Source organism: Juglans regia, chromosome 7, assembly GCF_001411555.2.
Source record: "Juglans regia cultivar Chandler chromosome 7, Walnut 2.0, whole genome shotgun sequence".
NCBI classification, from domain to species: Eukaryota; Viridiplantae; Streptophyta; class Magnoliopsida; order Fagales; family Juglandaceae; genus Juglans; species Juglans regia.
The window spans coordinates 3,043,209-3,061,543 of NC_049907.1; the positions used below are offsets into that span (position 1 = coordinate 3,043,209).

The 18,335-nt window shown below is 34.9% G+C and overlaps 2 protein-coding genes across 4 annotated transcripts in view; one reads left to right on the forward strand and one right to left on the reverse strand.

Moving 5' to 3' along the window:
• Positions 1-4,637, reverse strand: part of LOC108995331 — a 48,553-nt gene extending 43,916 nt beyond the window's left edge. For all 3 annotated transcript variants that reach the window (XM_018970874.2, XM_035692251.1, XM_018970875.2), the window contains exons 1-4: positions 4,154-4,637; positions 3,934-4,030; positions 1,375-3,632; positions 381-495 (exon numbers count right to left, since the gene is read on the reverse strand). In XM_018970874.2, coding sequence (XP_018826419.1) covers positions 381-495; positions 1,375-3,632; positions 3,934-4,030; positions 4,154-4,434 — 2,751 coding nt within the window. In that variant the 5' untranslated portion in view covers positions 4,435-4,637. The remainder of the gene's footprint in view (positions 1-380; positions 496-1,374; positions 3,633-3,933; positions 4,031-4,153) is intronic.
• Positions 4,638-10,838: 6,201 nt separating this feature from the next.
• Positions 10,839-13,258, forward strand: LOC108995275 (protein JINGUBANG). The gene has a single exon (XM_018970812.2). It carries the CDS (start codon positions 11,378-11,380, stop codon positions 12,884-12,886), a length of 1,509 nt encoding a protein of 502 aa, XP_018826357.1. The 5' UTR covers positions 10,839-11,377; the 3' UTR covers positions 12,887-13,258.
• The last annotated feature ends 5,077 nt before the right edge of the window (positions 13,259-18,335 follow it).

Here is an 18,335-nt window from a genome sequence, read left to right on the forward strand (position 1 = left end):
TTAATAATTCGCTTCCTAACTGTACAAGAAGGGGGTGTAACATATTAAATTATATCAACGAAACATCTTGAGACTGAACACACATAAAGGCCATCAACAACTACTTCCTTCCACAAATATGATTTTAAGATTAAAGAGTGCTTCCAATAACGAATATGGTGAAGATGCACTTAACAAATAACAAGTATCATAGTAAACATCATCAAAAAATACTTTCATCATCAAGAAGAGGTGAGCACCACACATAAAGAAATGGAAAACTTGAAGTTCAATTACAGATCTTTTCAGTAAAAAGAACGTACGCATTAGTTTGCATTTATATTAAGACAAATGAAAGAAACATTATCAAGTTTGATTGGGTAATAGAAAACCACTACCACCTGAAAGATAACATATAACTCGTCCATATATGATAAAACAGAGAATCCCATAGCTGTCCCACACAAAGCTGCTGAGAAAGCGACAATAGCTGTACCAAATGAATGAACATACTCCCTGCAACATAAACATAATTCTTTCACCATCAGAACAGACAGGAGGTTTTGTCAGCAAAGTTTGCCCTTTTAGAGGTTGATGTTCAGGGGAAAAGATGGGCATAAAGTCTTTTAACTTCTGCCAATGCCATGATACCATGATCAAGAAAAAAAAAACAGAAGAGGTAAGCTTTTAGCAAGGATTTGGCAGATAAATCAGTCCAGAAAGATTGCACAAAAAGAAAAGGATCAGAAGTAAGATTTTAGCTAGGATTTGACAGATAAATCAGTCCAGAAAGATTGCACAAAAAGAAAAGGATCAGAAAATGACAAAAAATAACTCTCTCATGAAGTCTTTATATGTTACTTCGTCAAAATAAAATGCAATTATGCTGTGCTCTTCAAATTGATAAAAAGATAAGAAAGATTATAACAATAGTTGACCTAATTAGGAGTTCCAAATTAAGAGATTTCAACTTAGAATGAAAATGTGTTATCTCTTTGACAAACTTTATTTTTCAGTTGATTTTTTCCTTTTCACATATAATCACAACTTATAAAAATCCTACTAAGAAATATCCTGAATGCACTTTGAACCCTTGATAACTATATTTAAAATGAGAATCTAATAAAATTAAATAAAGAAAAATTCTAGTAATCATCCTTACACCACTCGACTGCTTTTTTTTTTTATCTTTTTTTTTTTTTCCCATGCAGGTGTGTGGTGTAGGGATAATGAGTAGAATAACTCTTAAATAAAACATCATAGCCTTAAGTTTTTTTTCTTTTCTTGAGATAAGTTTCGAAAGAAAGTTTCAAATAATCTAAAACAGACCACCAATAATAAATATGAAAATGGTGCAGAGAAAAAGAAACGCAAAACTTGATACCACAATTCTACCTGAAAGACGATAACTGGAGTGTCATGGGCTTTGATTCCAAAATTTGACTTTGTTGTACCTTCACTGAGTCCTCCACATAAGCATTTAAACCATTAAATTGCAAATATGAAACAAGTGAAATACAACCATGAGACACATACTTTTCATTATTTGATTTAGGAATATCAATAATATGAGGCTCTTTAAACAAGAGGCATTTCTTTTCAGCATCATCAGAACCTTGAGGCCCAACCAATGATGCCAGATCAGTTCTGGAAGTTGGCCAAACAGCAACTTCAATGTTATGAACATCAAAAGCAAGGTGAAAATCATCCTGATTTACTGTACGGCTCACGTTTTTATTCATATCATCAAATTCCTTTCTCAATGACATGCGGATGTGAGGACCAGTTATAAGTATCCCAAGTTGAACATTTTTTTCAGGAAGCACTCTAAGCAAGGCTGTCTTCAGTCTGCTACAATTGTAATTGTATTTACTATCCATCCTGATTTCTGGTTGTTCATCTACGCTTCGTGAAGAATCCGAAAGAATTCTTGCTCTCCCACGGTCCTCGGCCCAGCTAAGAACACCTTGTGTATGCCTAAGAAGCAGATATATTGATAATATTGATGAATATTCCAAAGCCAAATTCAGCTTTCCTAGTATCAAACTGCATTTCAAAGATCCAGAATATGGGTTCCTGGCTCCAGAATATATCAAAAAGTTTTTGATCTCACAGAGAAGGCTTGGATTCTCTGAATATGCAATATGACTTTCTTCAAATTTCACACAAGCTCTTTCCCAACTCAACCACATTTCTTCCAGAAAGTTTTCCAGAATCGGTCTGCAAGTAGATTCATCAGCAGCACCAGAGCCAGAGTGACTAGTTTCTGGAAGGAGGAACTTTTGTGCAGGCTCAGACCACAAAATTGAAAGATTATTAACTCTCTCCTTCGGCTTCCTATGTTGTTTTATAGAACTGGAATGATTTTCTGACTTAACCTTCCTAAGGGAAGCCCCCATAGAAGATGATGAGTTAATCTTCAATTGCCCACAGGATAAAAAGAAAGACTGTTCACAAGTTTTTTGTCCATATACTAGTAACACTTTATCAATTGAAAGAGAGAACGAAAGGAGATCGGAATAAGAGATCCCGATATGTGATTTTAACTTCTCATTTACAGAAGGTTGAATTTCTTCCATTGGACAGATAGTGATTAAAATTTTCCCAAGGTTCAAAATGAAGCAACTACGTGAATATGGATCTTCAGAGATAGGTCCACAGTGCCCATCATCTTTTGGCTCTTGAGCCAAAACTTTCCTCAAACATAATAATTTTGCAACTACTAGGAACATGTTGCATATGAGTTTCAAAATAAATGCTAGTAGATGAAGGATCTTGGAAATAAACTTGAAGTGATTATCAACAACAGATTCATTGTTGGTTTCTTTGACACATTGTACACTGGATGCTGCTCTGTAACGGGCGACTCGCCGTGCCTGTGAGATAGCTTCAGCAGGCAGCTCTTTCTCAACATCAGCGATCAACTTCCAATGGTAACAAACAGAACTCAAAACCATTTTGTCCTTGGATATCTCAGTACAAGATCTTTCTAAAAAGTGGTTGGCAGGATATCCAATTAGTGACAATATATGCTCGTATGCATTGACATAATGTAGCCAGAGACAAGCAACAATAACAAGTTTATGTAATGAGAATCTGGGAGCTGAAGTTCCATGGCCAACTTTGCTTGCAGCTAATTTCCACAGTTGTCTACCATCTCTAGCATGCTTAGGTTCTTTGGGAGATATTTTACCCAATGCTGAATACATAGAAACATCAGCTGGAGAAAAAAACAAGCTTAATTCTGGAACCCTAAGAATGAAGTCCACGAGATGAAGATCATCCAAATTGATTTGAGCAAACAGATCTTTTGACAGTAGCACACGGTTAATTTGATCTTTTCCCTTGCAGCCAATCTCGAAACCACTACCATTGACAATACAAGTGATCTTTTTCAAAGGTATAAAAATTGCACCAAAAATACCCCTAGCAAGACAGCCATGAGGGAGACATTGAGATTCTGCATTGAACTCCTTTATTTCCGACAAATACATAAATGAATCATTCAAGATGGGGAACTCCACATTCAGACTGATATTATGCATCTGAAGTTGACAGTATTTGAGCATAAGAATAAAAAAAGATGTATTAAACCGATTTCTTGAAGGCTTGGTGGCAAAGATCCTTTCAAGAATGTCATGCAAAGCACTACCCTGAAATGCAGTAAAAAAAATCAGGGAGAATGATAAATAAGTAAAGTTTTAATTTACATATGTGAGTTAACTACACTACATATGCAAACTCTCCCAAAATCCAATAGCCCCACATGAAACTCGTTACGCATTTCAAGAATCTTTTGTCCCTCTTTAGTCACTATGAGTCTATAACTCTACTAAGCATCCGAATTGGAAACTTCAATACCTATAGGGCACATGTCTGAAATAATGCAATCACTTTTTATATCTTCGTAAGAGACTAGAAATCAGAAAGCAAAACAAATGGAACATGAAATACCTCAGGATCAAGCATGGAAAGCTTCTTCTTCATAGCCACGGAAAACGTATCCTTTGGTTCCCGCACCCTTCTCGAACGTCCCTCTTCCTTCACCTCCCTTCGAGTAAAATTCCAAAATATCAATTACACAATCAGAATTAAAACATCCAAATTTGACACATGCATTCATACAATTGTAGAGATACGCAAACGCACGTCAATAGGAAGTAGAATAACTCACCCAGGTGATAGAGTCACATGGACGCCTTGAAGTTCGATCTTGAAGGCGGGGACATACCAATTCGAGAACCAGAAGCTCAAGCGTTCGACGGTGACCTCTTTGAAGGAAAGACGAGAGGGCTCGTCGAAGAGCTGGTTGAGAACCGAAGTATCGAAGCGCAAGTCCTTCGCGACCGCCTGAGAATTTATAAACCCTAATTTGACTTCCAACTCCGGCTCTTCTCGCAGCCATGGCTGCAATAGAGACGCTAGTCTCCGTTGGATTATGCTGTCCAAGAACATTACCTGGGTAGGGTCTATTTGAAGCGCAGGAAATTAGTAGCTTTCGTTCATGGTCATGGCTTTGAATCTTTCTTGGGACACAAGCAGATAATATTTTGCCCTGTCGGAGATGGAAAAACAAAACAGCAGTTGCCGACTATGTGAGTAAAACGGCGGGAAAGTGACTGACCGACCGACCGAAGGAAGTATATATGATCGCCGACTCCGAGTACACACGTCGACTGCAGATGAACGGATATAGATAAAAGAGTAATCTTAATTGAGAATAAATACTTACAATCGTGAATTGTGTAACCGCCGCGTAATCGCTTTGAAAAAAATAAATAAAACATGAAATTCACATAAAAAAAATTAATTTTTTAATTATAGACCCTACTCTTTTTCAAAGCGATTACGCACTTCACGGTTGTATGTAGAATTATTCATCTTAATTATTATTTCAATTCTTATTATCATCTCGTAATTCTATAATGTTTCATTAAATAATTAAAAATTATTTATTATATTTTATAAATAAATTTATCATCTAATATTATATTATAGAATAATAAATAAATAGATGATAAATAAATTTTTTTATAAATAAAATTACATTTACTTTATTTTTTAAGAATCGGTTTAAATTAAGAGGTTCTCATTATTATTTATAAATTTTAATTCACAAATTTTATTATTATTTATAAATTATTTCATCTCATTTTATCTTATCTCAAAAAAAATAAAAATTTATTTAACATTACGTTAGATAATAATAATAAAATAAATGATCAATAATGTTTGGGAAGGATGAAACTAAAGGAATGGAATGAGGCTCTTAGTGTGAGATATTTGAGAAGGATGAAGTACTTCAACTAATATATATGAATTATGCCTAAAGCAGAATCGACGGAGAAAATAAACACATTTTAAATTACAGCAAAATTGATAGGTTTAATGTAAAGAGTTACTACCACCTATCAATGAAAAGATAAAGTAAAGGTGAGAATCCTCAATTTGGCGAATCAACCAATTATAGCCGAAAGCACGGCTTTGTAGAAGGCAGTGGAGCGTTGTGGAAGCCACACCAATTAGACAAGTTTGCATTGCTTCGTTTGAAATCAAAAATCCTCTCAACTCATCTCAATTCATCATTACAATTTTTTTAAATCTCAATACAAAACATAATAAACAATTCAACTTTTTCAAATCTCAAAATAATAATAATAATAATAAATAATATTTTAACAATATTTTATTATCTCAACTCAACTCAACTCAACTCACTTCAACATCCAAACGCAACTTAAAACAGCAAGGTGATGATTGATTGATGGGAAGAGGGTCCTTATGTTATTTATAGTCTTGTTTTGAAAGACAGCTCATGTAATGTTTCCTGATTTAATGATAAATATGTTTCTTGAGTTTAAATATATATATATATATATTTTAACCAGCTATATATACACCTCTAATGAAAATACATATACAACACAATGATATAAATTTAATCGTAAGATATAAATTTTGGATTACGTGTTATGTCAACCTTTTTTCTATAATTGACTTGACATGTTTGGATAAAAGGATCAGATTATATAAATAGTAGTAAAATAATTTATGAATAGTAATAAAATGATTTGAATTTTGATCTTTTCTTAGATTTTGAAAAATGGGACAGAAAAAATTGTAAAATTAAAAAATTATTTGAATAAAAAATTTTAATATTATTTTTGTTTTAAACTTTAAAAAAATTGTATTATTTTTTTATGTTTTGTTTGAAAATTTGAAAATTTTGTGATTATTAGGTAATTATTAGATGAAATTTTGAAAGGTTTGAAATTAAAAAATATTTTGTATTTGAATGATATTTGAGAATAAAATTATGAGAAATTTTGAAATAAAATTAGATGTTCTCAACTCATCTCAATTCAGAAACAAAACCTTAATTTTAACATCTGAATTGAAAAGGCCAAATGACAATATTCGAACTCATAGTCCACAACTAATAAGTGTGGGTGCCATTTGATCAATAATTGTGGTTGGATGGTGAAAATTAATAAAATGTCCATAGTATGTGATTTAATATTTAAGAAATGATACTTATAATTTTAGAGTGTACAACTATCGCACATTTCTTTTTAAAAAAAATTAGTAAATCGGAAATTCACTTGAAACAATATATATTTTTATTATAGACCCCATTGTTTTAAAGGAATGTTCAGAACTTATATGTAATACCCAACTAATAACTTGGCCTAGGACGTGACCCAAGCCCGGCCAATGAAAAGCCCACCCAAGGGGCCACCCCCCAAACGAAGCCGTTTGTTTCCCAAGAAAGCTCATTTTTAGTTTTCTTTTTCTTTTTTTCGTTGTTTCTCTTCCTCTCGAAACTCTCTTAAACCACTGACAATTTGTTTTTCCCCACACCCCAATCCTCTCCTTCGATTTCTCTCATCGAATCCCTTCTCGTGTTGCTTCCCCACTTCTCCATTAGTTATCCTTGCGATTTCACACTCTTATTTTTCCTCTCAACAGACTATCCCTCGTTCTTCTCCCGCTCTCCCTCTTTTATGTGTTAGTCAGGATTTTGGGCATTGCACGCCGCTGCAACTCACCATCTGAACCCTTGCCACGACGGCTCCCACTGCCTGGGCACCACCGGTAAGGGTTTTGCTTTCCTCTTACTCTCTGTTTTCACTCTATCGCGCACACACACACAACCAGTTTTGGAGTTCCTCACCTCAAAACATATCACCTTCCACGGTTACCATCAACCAGTATGCCTCCACGCACGCCGACAAACCACCAATCCTGCTGTGACACCGTGAGCCATTGCCAACCCCTCAAGAAACTACTACCACATTGTCCCTTGCCATAAACGGCAACACCGCTCCATCTTGCACCACAACAACTCCGAATGGAAACCATCGTGCCGAGATCACCCCGCATGACAGAAACCGCAAGCCCACATCCTAAACCTCAGCCCTACACCACCATGCTGTCACCGTGAGACACCCTTACAAACCACTAACCACAATAGTTAACACCACTGTGAGCTACATACCTTTCGGTTAACACGCAAAGAAACCCACCTCTATTTTCCATACTCAAAACAGAGCAACAAGCATGGACGTGACACTCTGCTCGACTACCACGCAGCCAACCTCCTTCGTTTGCCAACCACGCAACCACCGTGATACTCCTGATGCACCACCTAGAACAACCATGCCCAACCTGGTGCTGTTGTGAGCCACCATCACGCGATATCTCCACCCTTCTCGGTAATGCAACTCTCCCTCTTTCTACGTGATTCTCTCTCTTCCTCATAGTACACTGTCGTTATGCTCCACCGTAGACCTAAGCTCAACCACCAGTGAGCTCTTCGCGGCCTTCCTCACGGTGAGTTTCCTCTCTCCCCACGTCGTGTTCTCTCATTCTCTCTCGTAGTCTCTCTCTCTCTCTCTCTCTCTCTCTCTCTCATCAATATCTCTCTCTTCCACAGTGACCTGCCACCGTTGAACCTAGTTGTGCTGCCGTCGAGATCCACCCAGATTGCAACCACGCGTAGCCTCACGGTAAGGATCCGTGCATGGCTCCTCTCTGCGTAGTGAAGTTTGTTTTACAAAATAGAAATATTTTTTGTCTCTGGTAAAGGGGGAGCTTGAAATTGATATTACGTTTATGCCCTTATTTTTACAATTGGGTTTGGGTTGTTTTGTTTATGTACTGGATTTTATATTTTAACTACAATCAGTTTTATTTCAAAATAGTCCAGAAATTTTATTTTTACAGTAAATATTTAAGGGATTTAAATTATGTTGTTAAGCATTAATTTTTTTAAGTTAATTTCAAAAGTAAACAGTAACCGTGTAGTTTTATTTTGAACGCTTTAAGTCTAATCTAGTCTATTTTTATTAAATGAAATTTTATTGTTTATTGTAATAGATTCTTTTTTTGGTATAATTATATTAAATAATATTAAATTTTATAGTTAGATTTCAATGGTAAATATTTTAGAATTTAATGTCTTAACCGGAGAAATTAAGTGGATATCGTTGAATTTTGGGAAGTAATGGCATTTTAGAGTTAGAGATTTTGAGGATTTAAAATAGGTTATTTAAGTATTCCAGGTGCAATTAAGAAGTACGAGTTCAATTGAAAATTTACCCAAGTTACATGAGTACTTTTCTTTAGGTGACGATTGATATCCCCTTGGTATTGTTGTGAGGAAATTCAGAGAAGCTAAAAGGTCTTAGTAAACAGGATTCATATGCTAGATTTGCATAAAAAAGAAATAAACTGAGATTGATTTGTAAAATGTGTATGATATATTTTAAAAAGAAAACGTGAAGACAATCTCAGTATATATGTGTTTTGCATTCACTCATGAAAATCTATATGAAAAGAGAAAAATATTTTTTAAAATGAATAGTGTGGACATGAGTAATATTTGACATGTTTTTTAAATGTGCAAAAGAGCGAATATGAAAATTGAGATTTTTATACATGTGATATGAAATATTTTGGATCTGTTATTGATCATCTGAAATTGATATGAATGTGTTTGGTACGTGGTTTGATATGATATGGATATGAAAAACCTTGGCATACTTATTCGTTTTGATTTTGATTCTAAATATGGTTTTGATATGATGATACTGGTTCACGTGATATGGTTAGTACTAGCATGACATGACATGATATGATATGAGTGTACCCATTTTAAAAACAGAGTGGTCTTTTATGTGTTCTTTCTCATGTACACACTCGGAGTTCTGAGAATGAATAAGGAGAAGAGTTTCACAATATGATACTGTCTGGTTTGGCCACTGAAGATAGTACAACCCTACCACGGAGGTTAAACATAGTATACGATATGACACGATAAGATGAAGATGTTCAGTTATGTTATACCAAATCGTTTTTTAATATGAAAATAGTTTTTGAATATGAAAATAATCTTTGAATATGAAAATGATTTTTGAATATGAACAGTTGGTTTTTAAGTATGAAAAAATTGAAAAGTCGCTTTGATTTTTAGATAACACGTTTATGAGATCTGCATATGAAAATAAAATGTTTTGTTTCTGTATATCAAACTTTCTGAAAAATCTCATGTTTACATACTAGTATATATTCTCTGCTTACTGAGTTGTTGATAAATTTATCTCCATAACATTTTTCAGATAATTTTGATAGTACACCTGAGATCAAGACTATAAATCTTGTATAAGGCTACTTGAGCATAGTGGATTAAGTACAAAGATAATATTTTGGTTATTGGAGATTTTTATTCCATAATTCTGTTTTGCTCTGCTGACTTGGTATCTTGGAAGGTTGATAGTAAATTTGAGTTTTTTGTGATGTTTAAATTATTTTTATTGGAGTAGTCGATCTGAAATAATGAGTTGTACGTGTCGTTGAAAACTTTAGAGTCTATAACTATATGGTTGAAAAATGAATTTGAATGACAATGAGTAACTCTTCAATCCATCCGGGACCGGGTCGTTACATTACATGACACTCTAAAACTACATCGAACATTACACTTAGTATGATACCTGATTCCATAGAAAATTTAGTAATTGGATTAAATCCACCCTAAGCAAAAGAGATTACATGAAAATAGATCAACTTTTTACAATTGTGTTTTCTTCCCCACAATACTCCCATATTACATATTTCTCACTCTCCTCCAAATCCAAATATCATTGAATAATGGTAAGAAAGGAAATACAAATGGAAAGTATGAGTAGAAAAGCTAGCCATCTTTTGTGCCATATATGTTGGTCATCTATATATGATCAGTTCATTCGAGCCGAACTTATCAATAATAAAATGGTTTGATAATTAACCTGATCGAATTTGACAGTACTACCCCTTTAACTCGTGGAAGAGTTTTTATCAATATTCTTATAACCAAATTTGTTAATTATTAGAAATGAAAAATAAATAATATTTCTTTTTTAAGTTTTATCATGTGATGTAATTTAAATGATTTTTTTATATTAATTACTTAAATAAGAATCGTGCTATGGACACAAACACTCATGCACAAGTGCTATTAACGTTGCTGCTTATTATAACCTAGAATCATGTGTAAATACCACGTGTTTTTCTTTTTCTTTTTTTTTTAATTGAATTTATCATTAAAAAGATAATTTTTTTTGTATTATAAGTTTCAAATTTATCCAAATTTGTTTAAAAAATGTCTCACAATGGAAGATCATAATGGATTCTTACTCTTAACTTATGAAAAAAATATTGGACTCGATCGGCTTATTACGGAATTAACCCCTAAAAATCCTCTTAACCACATTTATGCAGGAGTCAAATGATTAAATTTAGGACATAGACCAGGTCAAATGACAAATTTTCCTTGTACAAATTAATAGAAGTCCAATATTTTTCGTCTTCCGGCTCTTCTTCTTAAGAGTCTTCAAAGTTCAAACGTCAATTTGATCTGTAAAACCAAACAAACTCCGGTGCCTCGATTGTCGTGAGGAACCGGACACTGTTTGTCTCACCGGAGACTCGTAATTCCACAGCTTTCTGCCTGGCCAAAGGTCAGGTAGCACATCGGCGTGCGTGGCCTGATATGATTGGGAATTCTAGCAATCACAAAGTTACTACAGAGAAAAAAATTGTTGTTTACAAAGATAAAACCTTAACCGCACAAAAGCACCCACCCAACCGCCCAACAGAAATTTATCGTATTAGAAATTCCTACCTCCCTGTCGCTATATATCTCTTTCTCTCTCTGGCCATCGCTATAAGCTGTTCTTTATTCTTCAAGCTTTCGATTTTCTTAATGTCTGGTTTTCCTCTTTATTCTTTTTAGTATATTATATAAATACGCACATACACACATACATATATATATATATACACACACTAGTGTCATACAGGAATCCACCTTTTTCTTGTCATTGTTCTTTTTGTGTAATATATATACTGGTGAGAGATGCATAAACTGAGAAGCACGTCAAGAGGGCGCCGGATATTCTCGGATCAAGAGGGAAGCAAACATGGGCAAAAATTTGGCAGGCTCAAGAATCCGGATAATCCGGATGATGGCTGTGATCAGGAGGAGGGCGGTGATCGCTATAATATTAGTCGCCCGAGCACGAGCATGAACAACGATTCGGTCCAGTCGGAGAGTGCCCCGGCTCCTGACTACGACGTCACCGACCCTCTAATGGTGTTGGACAACAGTTCTGGTGCTTACGAGCCTTCGACGACGTCCACGTCTCCTTTAACCGAGTCCCCATGGTCATGCCACATGAGTGCTCCTCATCCTGGTCATGATCAGCATAATCCTTCCTCAGATGTCTCGGGCAACGCACTCCTCGGCTCGCTGGTCCGGGAAGAAGGCCATATATACTCACTGGCAGCCGCTGGGGACTTGTTGTATACTGGGTCCGATAGCAAGAACATCCGGGTATGGAAGAATCAACGACAGTTTTCTGGGTTCAAATCGGATAGTGGGTTGGTTAAAGCAATAGTCATTGCCGGGAAGAGGATGATCTTTACGGGTCATCAGGACGGGAGGATCCGAGTGTGGAAGATGTCATCGAAGAATCCAAGCGTTCACAAGCGTGTAGGGACGCTTCCAACCATGGGAGATTATCTCAAAAGCTCGATGAAACCAAAGAACTACGTGGAAGTGAGGCGTCACCGCAGCGTGGTATGGATCAAACACTACGATGCCATCTCGTGCCTTAGCTTGAGCGAAGATAGATCTCTACTCTATTCAGCTTCTTGGGACAAAACCTTCAAAGTCTGGCGAATCTCGGACTCCAAGTGCTTGGAATCAATCAATGCTCATGACGACGCCGTGAATACCTTGGTAGCGGGTTTTGACGGCTTAGTGTTCACTGGCTCTGCCGATGGTAGCGTCAAGGTTTGGCGCAGAGAGGTACAAGGGAAGGGAACGAAGCATTTCTTTTCACAAACGTTGTTGAAGGAAGAGTGCGCGGTGACAGCATTGGTTGTTGATCCTGAAGGCACCTTAGTTTACAGCGGCTCATCGAACGGGCTTGTTAACTACTGGGAGCGTGAGAACTCTCTGTCGCACGGCGGGGTATTGAAAGGCCATAAACTGGCAGTGTTGTGCTTAGCCACGGCTGGGAAGCTTGTATTTAGCGGATCAGCAGACATGGGGATATGCGTGTGGAAGAGAACGACGACATTGGAGGGATCAGAGCACACATGCTTGTCGGTGTTGACGGGCCATACTGGGCCGGTCAAGTGTTTGGCCGTGGGAAAGGATCACGAATCAACGGTACCCGAGGAGCACCAGCGGTGGATTTTGTACAGTGGCAGTTTGGACGAGTCTGTGAAGGTGTGGAAGGTTTCGGAAGAAGGGCCAATAACCATGGAACAGAATATTGATAATCAAGTACGGCACAACGCCGGTACTACTCAGGTGCTTCCTTTGAAGTCAGCTCCAAGCTTCTCCACTCGCGCATGATGGTATTTGAGTACGTACTACGTACGTGTAAAGTACTACTGGGTGAATTTGATATTCGATATTGTCCCGTGCATGCATGCCGTCACATAAGACTGGCTTAGCTAGCAGCTTCTCATCAATATATTTGATTCGATTTTTTTTTTTTTAATTTCTTTGTTCAGAAAAGTAAGTAAAAAGAAAGATAGGAGGATTTGGGGGGTCGCTGCGTGAATAATATTATAATTTATATATTAATCTCAGTGAAAGTCGGCTAAATATTGGAATTTGCAGCTGCATGCAGCAAGTGTTGACAATCATGATGAGGCCGGTCAAAGCCTTACCAAACTATATATATTAGGATATTTTTTGCTGTGAAATACAGAGTCAAATTAAATATTATTTGTGGAAGCTGAACAAAAAGATTAGAGATTCGAACAAATAAAAAAAAAAATAATAATGGTGTGGTTTAGGTAGTGAATTAAGATGAAATAAGTTAGAAATGAAAGTTTAATAAAATATTGTTAGAATATTATTTTTTAATATTATTATTTTAAGATTTAAAAAATTGAATTGTTTATTATATTTTGTATGAGAATTTGAAAAAACTATAATGATTAGATGAAATGAATTAATATCACTTTTTAATCTAAACGAGACCTGAAATATACAGATAAAAAGTAGCTAGACAGGATCAAATTCATAAATGGTATTTAATTTCACCCAAAATTATAAGTTTTTATGTTCGAAGTCATGAGTACTGATCCATTAATGATATACTGTTAGCAACGAGCTGATCAAAAAACAAGACAAGTAATTTGTTGCTGAGATATATTTTCAAGAAGAAGCTGCATGCCTTTGAAAATTTGGGAGAATAATAATTAGTGCTGTTCAACTTATCCCTTGATACCAAAAAGTGCTGACAAAAACCTAAAACGACGACTTACTGATACTAGCGGCCTGGTGTGGAAGGAATCAAAGTTTTGAAGTTTGTACCACCGAAAGTCTTCCAGCTTGCCGGTGAAACCAAGAAAATAAGAGTCCTGATCAGCATGCGTTTTGGTAAGCCATGCGTTTTGGGTTGAATAAGAAAGACAAGTACTACATAAAATAAACAGATATTTTATAAAAATAAAATAATAAATTAATATAACATGATGTGATGTGATACGTTATATTTATTTTATAATTAATTAATTAATTTTTTAATCTAACGTTTGTGACTAATTAAAGCATTTTTCGAATAAGAATATGAAGGATTTCTCCATGCATGCATGCATCTCTGATGATCGATGATCTGCATCCAATTAAGTTTTCTAGTGCTTTGAAATCTATTGGAAGGTTGAACGTATAAATTACTTTTTATGTTTAGTTGATGAATATCGATCGTATCTTTTGACGGGTCAGATCATTTTCAGCATTATTCTGCATTTTCTGCCGCCATGGTTGGACTTCATGCACTGAAATAAGAGTTAACTCCACCGATATATATATATATATACTAGCAGTGGGTAACGTCCAAGGGACGTTTGCCCAAATTTTTTTTTTTTTATTTTTTTTACCCAGTGATTAAAGAAGTATTTTTTAATGATGTTGTAAATTTTTTATTTTTTTAAAAAATGTTTACGATGATTAAAAATATACATGAAAAAAAAAATAATAAAAAAGTGAAATATACATTCAGGACATATTTTCGGATTATAAACTAAATTTGATAGTTTATGTATCATATGCTATTTAATATCTGAAAAATATTTAATAATAACTTAAAATATTTATCTAAGGACTTAAAAGGAGCGGTTGAGATTAATTTATTAAAAATATTTAATAAAATTTGATTATTTATTTAATGATGAAATATTAGTATTTTATAAATTAAATTTGATAGTTTATATATGATTTGTTATTTATATTTTAATTATTTTAATTTTAAATTAGTTTAAATCAGTGTTTTAATAAGAGAAATTATTTATATATAAATTTTAACAAGAGAAATTATTTATTATAGTAATAAATATTACAATTTTATAATTATATCTCTAAATTTTAATAGAAATTATTTATATAATTTTAAAGTGTATAAAATCTGCACAATTTAAACAAATTTTAGATCCCAAACGTTGTATTTTACGGTAAAACCCCTGCCCCTCTCTCTTCCTCCCTCACTTTTCTCCCCCCCGATCTCTCTTTCTCTCCTCCCTCTCCTTCAGCGTACGCCGTACGCTCTCCCCATGCCCAATTCTTCCACTGCCCAGCCCGGAGCCGTCGTGCGCCGGTGAGTCTCACCGCCCCTTCCACCGGCACCACCTCACTCCGGCGAGTCCCTCCACACCGGTCTCCCTCTCTCACGCTCTCTCTTCCTCTCTCTCGGTAGTGCACAGCCCGAATGGGTTTAATGTTGCTGCGCCGCCGTGCGCCGTCCTCCGATGCCACCACCTCCACGGTAGCCTCCCCTGCCACCGGCCATCCTCCTCCAGCGAGCTCGGCCTCCGTCTCCCTGCCGTTTGCCCCCAGGAAGTCCACCTCTCTCTTGCACGGGTTCTCCTCACCCACGGCGGAGCTCCACCTCCTCTGGCCACCGCACCACCACCGGGACCTCCTTTGGCCACCGACCACCTCTCGTATCCATCCCCACGTCCAGCCGAGCCACCATGCATCCTCACCTCTCTCACGCTCTCTCCCTCTCACACACGGCCAGTTTCCCTTCCACCACCGTGATTTGTCTGGTGATTTTTTTATTTTGTGGTAATTTTGTGGTGAATTTGCTGTATTTTGTGGTATTTTTGTGATGAATTTGCTGTGATTTTGTGGAGATTTTGCCGTGGTTTTGCTTTGAGGATGCAGAGAGAGGGACGCGGTCTTGCCTTGATTTTGCCGTGGTTTTGGTTTTGCCGTGGTTTTGTGATCACTTTGTGGTATTTTTGTGATGAATTTGCTGTGATTTTGTGGAGATGTGGGGATTTTGCCGTGGTTTTGCTTTGAGGATGCAGAGAGAGGGACGCGGTCTTGCCTTGATTTTGCCGTGGTTTTGGTTTTGCCGTGGTTTTGTGATCACTTTGTGGTATTTTTGTGATGAATTTGCTGTGATTTTGTGGAGATTTTGCCGTGGTTTTGCTTTGAGGACGCAGAGAGAGGGACGCGGTCTTGCTTGATTTTGCCGTGGTCTCGAAATTGTTCTGTAAATGTGAATCTGGAATTGATGAAATCCATCTGTTGTATGTAAATGTGAGATATTTTATGTGTTGAACGAGGAAATGCTAACTGAACGGAGAAGAGTAAAAATCGAACTGAGAATGAAGGAATTTCACAGAAGGCAACGAGAAGAAGCAAGGAGAAGAAAAGAAAGTGTTGGACAGTACTATTTACTACTGTTCATCTTATACACGCTTTTAAGTATTTATTAGGAAGATATATGATTTGTACTACCTTTTTTCCACGACAATTCAAGTTTTGATGGGAAAAGTCTACTTTTTGAATTTTCATCGTTTTTATTTTTGGTGAGTAGAAACTCGTTACTAAAACTAATTTTTACGGGGAAATTAGCATATCACCACAAATATGTTAATATGAATAAATTCTCAACTTGTGATACAAGAGTATAAGTTTTTTATAGTACCATATATTTATGTCTAGAATGATATATATATATATATATAAAACTACCATAGCAAATATTTATTTATTTTTAATATTTATTTCCTTTAATAATTACCAACAATCACAAAAGCATAATTGTCATATATCACAACACTTCTATAAGAGAAACATATTATTTGTAAAAGATATGTAAATGTTGTGTCAATACATTTATTTGTTGTCTTTCTTATATTTTTCTTTTTCGAGTAATGCTAAATATAAGTCTGAAATAGACAAGTCTCATACAAGTCTTTTGTAAAACAATGGGTTCCACTAATAAATAATAATTTTTTTATACTTTTTTAAAATGGAGTCTACTTTTTTATAAGGATTTGTATGAGACTTTTCTATTTGGAACTTGTACAAATCATTTCTCTTTTTTTTATATGAATAAGTGAATGATAGACAAGTGGCTAAATCTGGACCCTTGAAGTTTAACGAAACTGAGCTGGTTGATCAGGTGAGAAGCCTGTGACTTATGAGCTGTATCAGAGAAATATCAAGTGGTTGAGCCGTAGGATTGTGACACATGTTGGCATGTGTTTAATGATATATCTTTGTAGTTATCAGATATGTGTAATACTAATTCATTTTTCATTCATTTTTTGTCTGTTGTTATCAAGAGGCTTCGAGAGAGAGAGTTTGAGAGGGCGAAACTAGGGTTTCTACCTAGGGTTTCATCGAGAGAGAAAATTTATATGGTTTTTTGGTTTGTGAGAGAGAGTTTTGAGCTAGTTGTCCTGAGACTTTTCTATGAAAGATATTGATCATCAATAAAGCTCTGAGGCCATTTGTACTATGGACGTAGACCATTAGAATCGAATCACGTAAATTAATTGTGTTCTTATTTTCTTTAATTCTTTATTTTCTTATTCTCTTTGATCACTATTTTATATTATTGTTATTTTCTTGTTCTATTTTGCGATCTGATTTATTTCATTAAACTCGATCGTTGGATCTGTAAATATTTTTGATATCAAACTGTATTTCTTGAGTTATGTTTTCAAAGAGGGTCTTAAAAAGTTTTATAACAAGATAAAAGATGCAGGACGAATTGATATACGTACGAGGAATAATGGAAATAATGTAAGCAAAAAACAAAAGACGAATGCTAGCTAGCAAGCAAACAACTCATGATCTAGTGCCTATTGCCTACCATCTCGTTGGTACAGGAATAATTAGAATTATTTTCGTCTTTTCTATAAAAGGGTAATTAGAATCCTATGCAATTTTATGATATAATTGAAAAGAGTCAGATATGACAGTTTTACAACATTAAATACAATCTGTGAATGCAAAATGGCTTGGGGACGACTAAGGGTTGGTTTACAAACCTTTCGTCTCATTTTATTTAATAATTATAATTTTTAAATTTTTTTATATAAAAAATAAAAAATAATTTAATTTTTAAATATTAAAATAAAAAAATTATTCTCATAAGTTATTATTCATTATCCCACACCATACACCCTATAAAAAAATCTCCACAAATCACTTATAGCAAAAAATATAGGTATAGAATATTAGAGTGAATAAAAACTAATGTATAATATTTATCTCAAAATAATAATAATATTAAAAATTAATATTTTAACAATTAGAACAATTAAATAAGATGAATTAAGAATCTTAGATATAATAGTTTTAGTACTAGATTTAATACTTACAATATTTTAGAATATAAGTGAATAATAATTAAATGGTTTGAAATAATAATAAAATTATTTGAGTTAAGATATTTTATTAGATTTTAAGAAATGAACGAGAAAAAAATTGAATAAAAAAATTGTAAGGTTAAAAATTATTTAAATATATTTATTTAATATTAATCTTGTTC

Bases quoted from the DNA above. Each gene is read 5' to 3' on its own strand.
- LOC108995275 (XM_018970812.2), top strand. From the start codon at position 11,378: ATGCATAAACTGAGAAGCACGTCAAGAGGGCGCCGGATATTCTCGGAT.